General features: G+C 41.3%; 1 protein-coding gene across 1 annotated transcript; it reads left to right on the forward strand.

Moving 5' to 3' along the window:
- The first annotated feature begins 10,218 nt into the window (after window positions 1-10,218).
- LOC139305159 (small integral membrane protein 30) lies at window positions 10,219-10,985 on the forward strand. Its single transcript, XM_070929105.1, has one exon. The coding sequence runs from the start codon at window positions 10,277-10,279 to the stop codon at window positions 10,463-10,465; it is 189 nt and encodes a 62-aa protein (XP_070785206.1). The 5' UTR covers window positions 10,219-10,276; the 3' UTR covers window positions 10,466-10,985.
- Window positions 10,986-11,550: the final 565 nt, after the last annotated feature.

An 11,550-nucleotide genomic window follows, 5' to 3' on the forward strand; every position in this document is an offset into this window, starting at 1 on the left:
TCCTATAATAGTCACTGTCCTGAAGACACTTTAGCATGACACATTTTGGATTGGATGGTGGCTTGGATCTTGGTCGAACAACAGCAATATCCCTACTCAGTTAACATGGTTTAGAAATAAATTAGATACACTTGCTGTATAATGCTGTCGTTTCACACAGCTTCTAAAGTGTTCCCTTCCAACCTATGAACTGTATTTTGCTTGAGAAATTTACAAGGTATTATTGATTATTTATTTCTTGTCCATTTCTAAGGCTTTGCTTTTATGAGCTCATTAGCCATGAGGGCATTGGCAGTCCTTTATATCTGTCATTCTCAAGGAGAAGGGAGAATTCTGTGCCATTTGCTCACTTTGATTTGTCTGACATTTGGACCCACGAATAATGCTGGACAGGTTGAAGCACTTTCTTGCTACATTAATACATGCAGACTTGCAAGCGAGCACAACCCATGTGCACACAAAAACACATGCCATGACTAAACTTCTCTTCTCTACTTCCTAAAACCTAAATCCCAAATTCCTAATTCCTTAGGTTAATTAAGGTAATCTATAAAAGACAAAATAAAAGACAATAAGCACTGAGCCTCTTTTCAAAATGTTATTTGTTTCTTTATAATGTTGTTTACTAAGCCTTGACCAGAGAGTGTCTGAAGGCTACTGCTTTGAGAGCTGTAACTAATCATTGGACAGCTGAGTCACTGAAGAAAAATGATCAAAAATATACTCAACCAAAACATTCATCCCTCCACCTCATACCTATTCTACTCAGGCCAGATGCTGCAAGTTTAAATGGAAGATTTGAACGTCATGTGTTTATGTTGCATCTTTCCATCGCTATAGATTGGTTAACTTGTCTTTAAGACTGTTTGGATGAAATCTCATTAAAAATTCTGTATTCTTTTCTTTTGGTCGGGATGATGTGCGGAAGGGATGGTTGTGCTGCTCTGGCTGCACCACCTCAAGTGCTGAATAAAAAATGTAGATAAAAGAAGCAGAAGCTTTCTAAAGAGACACAAATGATGTACTGATTTGCAGTTTGAATGGGATGATTCACTCCTCTGTAAATCTGAATACACTCTTAAAGTACAAACTCAAGAGCACAGTTGCCTCAGGCACAGACACGCTAAGATTAATCTATGCATGTGTGTGTGTGCGAGTGTGTTCGCTGGAAGGAGAGAGGGGGACTTGGTTCCTTTCCCACCATGCTAGCTGGCACACAATCAATCTGACTGGCCCGTGTAGGGTCAAAACATGCCCACTCACTGACATTTTGTCGGTGAGCACGACTGGGTGCTGGCTAAAAGCGAAGAAGGGATCTGGAGTTAGCCATGCAAGCCGGTACACCTTTCCTGAATAAAAGTATGTTCTCACAAAATGGGGGGGGGGGGGGGTGCTACAGTGAATCGCAGTATATTCAGAGCTGTAAATGCAGCCACGTTGTTCATGATGGATGCAGCATGGTGAGAGGTGCGTTGCCTTCACATGGTTGTATTCTCTTTATGTGTCTGCCCACATACAAACTTGAAAGTTTCAAACTGGTGTAGGCTACTGGATGTTTCAGATCAAATACGAATTCAAGATTAAGCAACTGGACAAACACAAAAGCCGCATCATTCATCATCATTTGAGCATTAGTATTAGCATTGTGACAATCCTGGTAAGTGTTGCGTGAACTCAGAGGTGAGGTTAAAAGGAGATTTACCTGCTCTAACATTGTAGGAAATACGCTTATTCGCTTTCCCACCAAAGGCTAGATTAGGGGATTGCTACCTCATGTTATGTGCCAGACCATTTCTTAGCCAAGCACAGTCACTTCCTGGTGTCTCCCCTGGTCCTCTGGCAACCTCAAAGTCACGACAAGTCTCCATGTAATTTCTCATCTAACTCTCAACACGAAAGCAAATTAAGCTCCCAAAATGTCAAAATGTATTCCTTTAAAAACAACATCAGCAACTGGTAAGCAGTCAGCAAAGGTGCGTTTAAAGGCTGCTGTACACTATGTAGGTGTGCAGGTGTATACAGAGTGGCTTATTGCTAATATGCATATGCAACCACTTTCAATGTTCCCAGTCTTAGGATATACATTCACTCTGTGAGCACAGGCCTTTGGACTGTGGATGTGTAGAATCTGGACTGTGTCAAATCCATGTGTGTGGACTAATAAATGGACCTGCTGAGGACAGTTCCAGTCTCTCTCTGCCAGATAGCCCTGTTAAAAGCCACAGTGGAGGCTAAGTGGCAGGGTCATTTGCTACACACAGCTTTATAGACTGCTGTGAGAACACTTAAACTTTTACGCAGTCCAGGACATAGCCTAGTTTTTACAAAATGTGCCCTGACTAACTGGGAAGATTGCACGTGCAGTTCTTCAAGTCAGTCCTGAATTACTGCAAAGAACGGCACATGCATCTTAATGGTTTTGCAGGCTAGTAAGCTGCATTTAAGAAATTGTAAGCAGAAAATGCACCAAAGACTTATTACTACAGCTGGTAATAATACAATCTGTATCCAGATTTGCTCTGTGGATGATGACCAATCCCCCATTATTTTGCACATCAGCACCATAAGGATACTGTTCTGCCCTGATCCTGTGGTCTCAGCCGAGGAGCTAGCAAAAAGAGCCTCTCTTTCAGGGATCAATAAACTGCACAGTTACATTATCACACTATTACTAGCTATCATCATTATAAGCATTGAACTAAAACTGAAATGTTGTCTTGCTGAAGGACACTGACAGATTCACCGGCCACGGCAGGAAAGGAACCTGTGACTTTCTGGTTGTGGCACCGTGTCTCTAATCACTAGGCACTCCTGTTGGTTACAGATATCAGCCGCGGTCAGTAAGGAGCCCTGAGCTGATCCTCTGTAGAGCATTACGTGACCTGGCTGTTGGCAGAAAGGACAGACGTAAGCTTAAAATATCTCCCAGGCTTGACACAGCACTGCTCCAGCTGCACTCTGTAATTACCAGCAGTGCAATCAGCAGACTTGTTAATTTCCCCTGACTGACAGCCGCTGACGGCTCAATTGCAGAAAATGCACTGGTACAACTTCATAAGTAAATGGAACTGACGTCCTGAAGCATTCTTCGGCCTGGGAGGCTGCACTCAGAAAAGTGCATATTATTATGAACGCATGAAGAAAGACATACAGTTGCAGACAATGTTCTGTTCTGTCTGGCAGCCATTGAGATACATGCTCCCAACAAATTACTATCTTTGACATGCCTTAATGAAACAACAAAGCAAAAACCAAAAAAAGACAACAGAGGCAATCTGAATTCCTCTTCCTGCCCCTTAGGAATAGCACATGTACAGCTACACACTCCCTCTGCAAAGCCCTTATCTTGTATGACATGTTTAGGGTGCCATGAGAGGGCGAGCACATGGAAGAGCTTTCTGGTTCTACAGAAGTATTGATTTAAGTGTAAACCAATGTGAAGCGGTCCAGAATAGACATTCCACCGGCAAAGTAATTGGGGTGAGTGAGCCAGCAGAATTGGCCCAGATAAATAGGTCACTTAATGGGTTGTTTACGGCGCTGATTTGACATGATGCATGAGAGGACAGGCGGCGAGGGGGTCCAGCTCAAGCCACGGTGAGGCACAGGTGCAACAGCTAAAATAGAGAATAAGAGAAAACACTCAAGTGGAATAATTTATTTATAAATATATAAGGCACATATTTTTGGCCGAACAAGGCTGTATCCAACGTGGGCACATCTTTAGAAATGTTTCAGAATCATAATGAATGCTACAGTATCTTTTCACATTGAAGTTATTCCTCTCTTTCACTGAGTTATAATAATTCCTTCGAACTGCTGAGCCATCAGGGTTATTCATTTATTTTCTCCTCCTTCACTTTCACCCGATGTCAGAGTGCTCTGCTGAGGCCTTTCACAGCAGATATTTTGTGTCCCTCCTTGTACGCAGTTGTAATCCAAAATGAAAAGGATGCAGCCTATAGCAGCAAACAAATGAAAAGAGTGTAGGGTCAGTGAGGAGTGAGCAGTGAGGAGAGCATAGCACAGTTAGAGCTAGGGATATGATTCCCAGAGAGGAAAAGTTTAGTGGATCACCAGAATTATTAGGATTCATCCTCTGGGGACTCTGAATGTCTGTACAAAATTTCATAGCAATAGTAACAAAATATTATGCTGAGAAAGTTTCCTCTTTTCTTTTGTTCTTCCCTTTGTTGTTGGGCAACAGCCAAAGGCATTGAGCATGAGCCTGTTTGATAATGCACTCATCAACAGCCAAGAACTTTAAAAACGGGCTTGAGAAGTGCATCCACTAAGGAGGTACCTGAAATGATTTTCCTTTCATCGCTGTGCTGCATTCATTCATGCCATTTTCACTTAGCAGAGACCATGTAAAACAAAAAAACATCACAAGTAGATTGATCATAGAAAAATACAACAAAAAACTCTTTATGCTGGTCAAGGGTTCGTCATCTAAAAAATATATAATTAATTATCTATAATTTATTTGAATTCCCATGTTATTGCTCATGAATTTTAGCAAAATGGGGCCCACAATGGTAAGAATCCATCTTTGTTTGTGTTTGTGTTTGTGTGTGTGTGTGTGTGTGTGTGTTTGTGTGTGTGTGTGTGTGTAGTGTAGTGTCTTTCTCCAGCAGCAAATCCTGTTCTGCCTCAGAATACACAATCATGTTTTATATTCATATTTATTGCTGCCATTTGCCCTTTGACATTTTGGGAGATACACTTACACACTACACCAAAATATTGATACCACTCTTATGTCTGTGCGTTAAATGTGAAACTTGAGCCAGTAGGTAATTAGCTTAGCTTAGCATAAAGACTGGAAACAGGGGGAAACAGCTAGCCTGAGGTCTAAATGTTTAAAAGAAATCTACCACCAGCACCTCTAAAGCTCATCAATTAAAATGTTTGATCATTACAAAAAACAGAAATGACTTTTACAAATGTACAGGGGGCGTTACGTTCTGGAAATATTTTCTGGCCAGGAGCAGTGAGCACTTCCTGGGGTCTTGTCATCAGTGTGAGGTTGCCAGGCAACCAGTGGAGACTCCAGGAAGTCATTGTTTCCCCTTGATTGTAGCCTTAATGATAAGCTAAGCTAACCATCTTCTGGCTCCAACTTTATATTTATTGGAGAGTGGTATGTTTTCATCTAGCTCTTGGCAAGAAATGAAATAAGTGTATTTTCCAAAATGTCAAACTATTCCTTTAATATCCCACGCACACCCACTGAATCTACCCAAAACAGCATCAGGCATCATATCAAAGTACAACACTATATTATGATTCTAGACCTCTCTGTATTTTAACCTGTGACACCTATGTGTGTGTGTGTGTGTGTGTGTGTGTGTGTGTGTGTGTGACAAACATCCATGGAAATGAGCAGAGCAGATGACGAACCAACCACATGATTGCGTGCATCATTGCAAGCCACAGAGGTGACATTTACACCATGACAGGAAATGTGATGAGCTATCAATCTCCCATGCATATGCAAGTGCACACACATGCTATGAATAACTGTGATGTACTCAGCTGTCGGCCATATTTGACGTAGGCTACACATTAGTGTGCAGCTGAAGAAAACTTGATCACCTTGAGTAAATCAGTATTGTGCTATTTTCCATCTATTCCAAAGGCGTCCATCTATTTTGTTTTGGAGAGGCTCATCAGTAAAACAGATGCTAATGAAATGAAACCATTTCAACATTGCTCCAAAACACAATAAATCCATTACAGAAAAGAAAAATACATTTCTGGAGATTCATCACCTGATATATGAAAAATGTGAAGGACCCAGCCTGTTAAAGAGTTATCATTTTGTAAACTAAAAGACTGAGGTTTCCTCCCAAGGTGATTCGCTTTTTTTGAGCAGTTTTAAATCTTGTGTAATAAATCAAATTGATAGGGTAGTTGTCATTGTTTTGGGATATTTTATTTTGGAAATAAATTTGTAACATCTCTCTGTTAAGCCTAAGGCACACACCCTGCACTCCTGCCCTCTGCTACACACTGCTAGGAAGAATTCTGCTTTTACTCATCTCCGTAAGAAACTCCACGGGGAAAATCACCGGGAGATACAACCTCTATTATGACTAACCATTAAGTAACTCTCTTGAAGCTCTGCGGTAATATGATGATGCTTTGAGCCTTATTTGATTGCATTTTACTAATACACCGCACTAAATGAACCATGTTTGGAGTGCAGAATAACCAGACGGTTAAGTTTGAAGAATGTGTTTATATCTTACAGTCGTGGTTGCTTTTTAATGTTAAGAGTAAATGCTTAAAGCTGCACTAATCAATATTTTAACATCAACAACGAAAAACATTCATCTATAATGTAAAAGAACTTGCTCGTTGTGACAAACCCACAGAGAATTATCAGTTCCCCTCAGCTTTATGGAGCATGTTAGCATCTTTCAGCTAATTGTTTTGGTTTTATAGCCCGCAACTTTACTGCTTTAATGAACTTAATGAAACACTGGACACAGGACGCTGTCTGGAAGCAGCAGACAGACAAAGATAGCAACTAGCTGGTGAACATAGTAGAGCATTTAACAACTGAAGAGCCAGATATTAGTCTCATAACTCCAAATTAAAGCTAATGTTGCTCTGTGTCTGCTGGATTTCTAAACAGGCGTCTGTCATGTGAACTGAATAAGATGATGAAGTTAGTGGGAAATGTTATGTCGTCTTTTCAGAATACTGACTTGCCTGTTTAGCCCATTAACCACACATCTACAGATACCTACTGTCAAATATTTTCAAGAGAAGGCCACTCACGTTTAGATTTCCTGCTCGAGGAGGATGCCAAAAAGAAGGTCCCTGATCAAAAGCTTGCCTCAGTAAATATTACACAGATTGGAACGTATATATATGTATATATATATATATATATATATATATATATATATATATATATATATATGCGTTCAAGTTCTTCTGGGTAACTGACACCTAAGGCTTGGCACTCGGCTGAACAGTGACCTTATTCAGCCAAAATCTGATTTACATAATGCTTTCTTACAACATCAGTGGCTTATTTTAGGTTTGATTTTCTGACACCTTCTGAATGCAGTGCTGTTTGGCAGCTCTCAAATATCACAATATCACACACCGAGGAGGAAGGGTATAACTGTGTACCACGTGATGATAACGTTACACTGACATAAAAGATGGCTAAATATTCAATGTGACAAATTATTTGGAGCAAATTTCGAGTCTCTGCGAAAAACAAAGCAACAATGCAAGGATGAATTGATTACCCTTTAAAGCATTATACAACTGTCAGCGTAACACTCAGATGCGTGACTGTCAAGCATCTACCCTCGGACTCCCTCTCAGCTCCCAGTATGAATAGATAATTACACTGCGTCATTCATCTTTTTGCAGGTTTGCGATGTGTTTAAGCTCATCCCACGTCCCTAACAGTGTGTGAGTCAGTGTGGTCCAACACTGTGTTACGCAGAACCGAGCTGCCCTTTCTTTATTTTTCTGGTGTTGATTCAGGCCCTCTTAAGTATTTCAACATTGCCACAAAAGACACAGGAAAATCCATTTGTCATGTCCCTCACAGTACAATTCATTATGGATGGTGCAGTGAACAACTACAAAAGCAGCAATTGCTTTAAAGGGTCAGCTTTTCAGTGTTTTCTGAGAAACCAATTTCAGAACATAATTAATCTTCAGGGAGAGATGTTTTGTGCTGTTTGGTAAAGGTGGAAATCTGTCCTCACAGTTGTGGAAAGAAATTGAGAATGGATGATGCTTACAAACCCAGGGTCTCTGAAAAACCGGCCTTTTAAGTTCATCATACCTCTGAAACATTTGAGGACAGATAACCTCAGCTTAGGCCAAAATTAATAAAATACAAAACATAACTGAGGCAATATGGAAATATTTAAAATGTATAAAAGGAATATTACATATATTATATATTATTATATTACAGAAAGGACTAGGAATTTTCATCTATATATTTGCCAACACACACACATACACAGGATTTTACAACCCAATATTGAATTAAAACAGAAGTTGAGATGGACATTTTTATAGAGCACCTTCATTGCCAGGTACGCTGCTGATTCCTGGCAGCCAGTGGCACTTTAACTCGACTGAGGGGAAGAAACGTCTCTTAAAGTCAAAAGGGAGGTAATAAAAAGTGGAGCCACTGGATATCCACACACACACACACACAGAAAGTTGAAGTTGAACTGATTGCTTTTAGCTAAGAAGTCTGAATGTATATAATTTTGTTTTGATGTGCGTGCACATGTGTTTTAGTGTTTGTACATCGAATTTGATTGGTGCAATATCTGTGTGGGTGAGCACTAAAAATTGCTCGTTATTACTTCAACTTAGCATAGCATAGCAACACAGGCAGTAAATGTGTCGTGATTTAATTCCCTGGGTAAAGTACTGGGTACTGAGGTTACAGGACTACCAGTTGCTGTGAGTTGACTAGTCATTTGCCATCACTGCATCTGGACCCACATAAGAGAGAAAGCTAATGCTAGCTAGACCCCCTTTCTTTGTATGATGTGGGACAGACACAAGACAGAGTGTGCAGGAGCTCGACAAAGCCTCAGCAGGTGTTGAAATAACTTGAATGAGGTTTGGAAAGATGAAAAAATCTGCACAATAGCTGTAGTATCATTATAGTTTATATTTCCTTACACAAAAAGTGAGGAGAGTTCAAATTTCATTTTGACTTTAAAGTGATTAAATCTTGAAAACACATTGTTTCCCACTGGTGCATATACACATTGTAAAGAACAAGTCCTTTTCAGTCAGTGTACAGATTTCGGGACGGGGCCTTCAGGTGCTGAGCAGCACATTACGATGCAGAACACATAAGTAGGGAAGATTAATGTCACTGTCCTGGCCTGTTAGACAAACACTCTCATTTCTGGATATTCTCTCATCCTCCCACTGATCAATTACCAACACCGCTGAGATCCAGGGTAAGTGCTGCTGCCGCTGCTGTTTGTAACTGCCAGTGTAGAGTGTGAATCAGGAGGACATTTCTGACGGCTTAACACATTAACGACATCTATTAAGTTGGGTGTTATGTTGTTATTAAGAGATAAATTCTGCATTAGTTTAGGGAACGAATATAACATCCAGGAATATACAAATAGATAGTAACAGGTTAAGCTGTTGCATTTACTTATGTTCGAAATAAGAAGCTCTTTGACGGGCTTGTAATGGCCATGTGGTCCGCCAAATGCAGCCATAGAGATCAGACAGGGCTCACAAAAACGTGTGTGTATGTGAGACAAATTGCCAAACAGACAGCAGGAGCAAGCGGGAGAGAGTGCATGATGATGAAGAGTGAGCAGACGGAACGCGTGTCTATTCATCTCCTCACTCGGAGCATGCAGGTACAGAGGTATGGCCGCCTTACAAGGTCAATATTTTACTTTGGCTTGTGCGCTCTAATTAAATTACAGGCAAAGTGCCCCGGGAGAGCACACAGGGAGAGATATAGACCACAGCTCTGCAAGCTAAACAATTTGTAGCATGAGCTGAGATGTGGGCGTGTTTAGTCATCGTAACACGGCCGATTTGAAGCAATTTCAACATGTTTCAGGGGATCAGGGATGTACTGAGGCACAGCAGAGCAGGGAATGCATATTGGAATTGGAGATAAGAGCACCTTTAGAGTGAAATTCTCTCCCTGTCCAAACTGAAATAGTAAAATGAACCAGGAAAGTTCACAACCCTTGAGGCAGCTTAATGTGGAAAATACCATGTGTGTTTTTTTTCAATCTGACCTTGACCAGCAAGTGTCACATGTGACATACAGTAAAGACCTATGCGTGTCAACACATGTTCATCTTCAGAGGGAATATCAAGCTTCAGACAAGAGCTGTTGGTGAGCCTGGCTGATCTAAAATAGTCTTGTTTGTTTATAGCAGGGCCTGAGGAGCAGAGACATGAAGCACTGACGGCTTGTCAGCCTAATCGTCACTAATAAGAGGAGCGATGTCACAAATCCACTCACTGTAGGATAATTACAGTTTGAAACCATTTTTATTTGATGTGTGACAAAGAAAACAAACAGCAGAATTATGCAATTATTTCTGTGCCACAGGTCAAAATCTTCTTTTAGAGGGAAAAAAAAGCATCCAAAAGGGTTAGAATAAAGCAGCTCTGCAATTGGCTGAGCGCACCAGGAAGTTCCAACCGATGCTGCGGTCATCTGACTCTGACGCAGGCGCTTTCAGCTTCCCGGAATTCAACAACAAATGCGGAAAAGCTCAACATGGCTCCCAAACTTGAACTTCCAGGCGCCGCAGCGATCGTGTGGCTGATATTTCTCTCCCTGATCCCCCCGGCGGAGGCTTACGATGCGGGCGACGCTTTAGCCCTGCTCCTGGGCACCATCCTGACCGTGGTGGGCTTCTGCGCCTTCCTCGGCTGGTACGCACGGAGGCGGAACGGGCAGCTGTGAGAGACTCTCCCGATCGTGCGCTTGTCCTGTCCTGTTATCATCCACCGCATTAATACCTCGGTCGGTGATCTCACATGGACCCTCTGGCACCGTGTTTGTGTCGAAGCGACGGATAAGAGACGTGCCTTATTGGGATTAATGCGTCAAACGCAACGGGAACCACGTGAACTCACGGGGGAAACATCCAGGAAGCCCAAAAAACAGGAACTGTTTTGCACTGCTGAGATTAAGGGCCAAACACTGTTGCCTTCTATATGAAAAGACTGCTGCAGATACTGTATACTCTCCTATAGATTCTTGCATTGCGTACTGCGCATATTTTCCATGCTTGGAGTGATCACTGTGACTTCCTGATGTGTTCATGTCTGCAGTGTGCAACACAGCACTGCCGTTGTTTGAAGCACAATATGAAACGTGTGGTTGTGTGCAAAGAGAGGAGGTGTTGCAGCCATGTCTGCTGTTAAAATGTGTGACAGTAGCTTTGAGAATAATAAAATGGTTAATCTGATGCTCCTCACAACTCGTGGTTTGCATGGTGTTTGAGTGATCTGCTGTATGATCACGTTCTCCCTCTCTTCTTTCATTTAGAAAGTGTGGAAAGAGGGCTTGCATGCCCCTCTGTGGAACAGATCACCTTCTAGCAGGAAGGTTTTGATTACAGACTACAATGCAAATGTTAAAAAATATTTTAATATGCAGGCTTCTCTTTACAGCCACACTTACGCTGTAATATTAATTGTTAAATCGAAGCTAAACTAACATTACTTTTGCTCTGCTGTTTCTGTTGCATACAGTCAAAGTCCTGCATTCACCTACTTTTAAAAGTAGAGAAGTACTGATATCATTATATGTGACATTATTAGATTGTTAATACTGTTGCATCAATGTGTCAGCAGCATTTTGCTGTTGTTGCTGGTCACGGTGGAGATGATTTTGACTACTTTATGTAAAACAGGACAGTTCGGGTTGATTAGTCCACTGGTTCACAACCTAGGGGTCACAAGATAAATCTGAAGGGTTGTGAGATGGGTAATGGGATTGGAAAGAAGAAAAGGACAAAGTTTTGCTACACCAATGTGTAGAGC

Source organism: Enoplosus armatus, chromosome 22 (assembly GCF_043641665.1).
Source record: "Enoplosus armatus isolate fEnoArm2 chromosome 22, fEnoArm2.hap1, whole genome shotgun sequence".
Lineage (NCBI taxonomy): Eukaryota > Metazoa > Chordata > Actinopteri > Centrarchiformes > Enoplosidae > Enoplosus > Enoplosus armatus.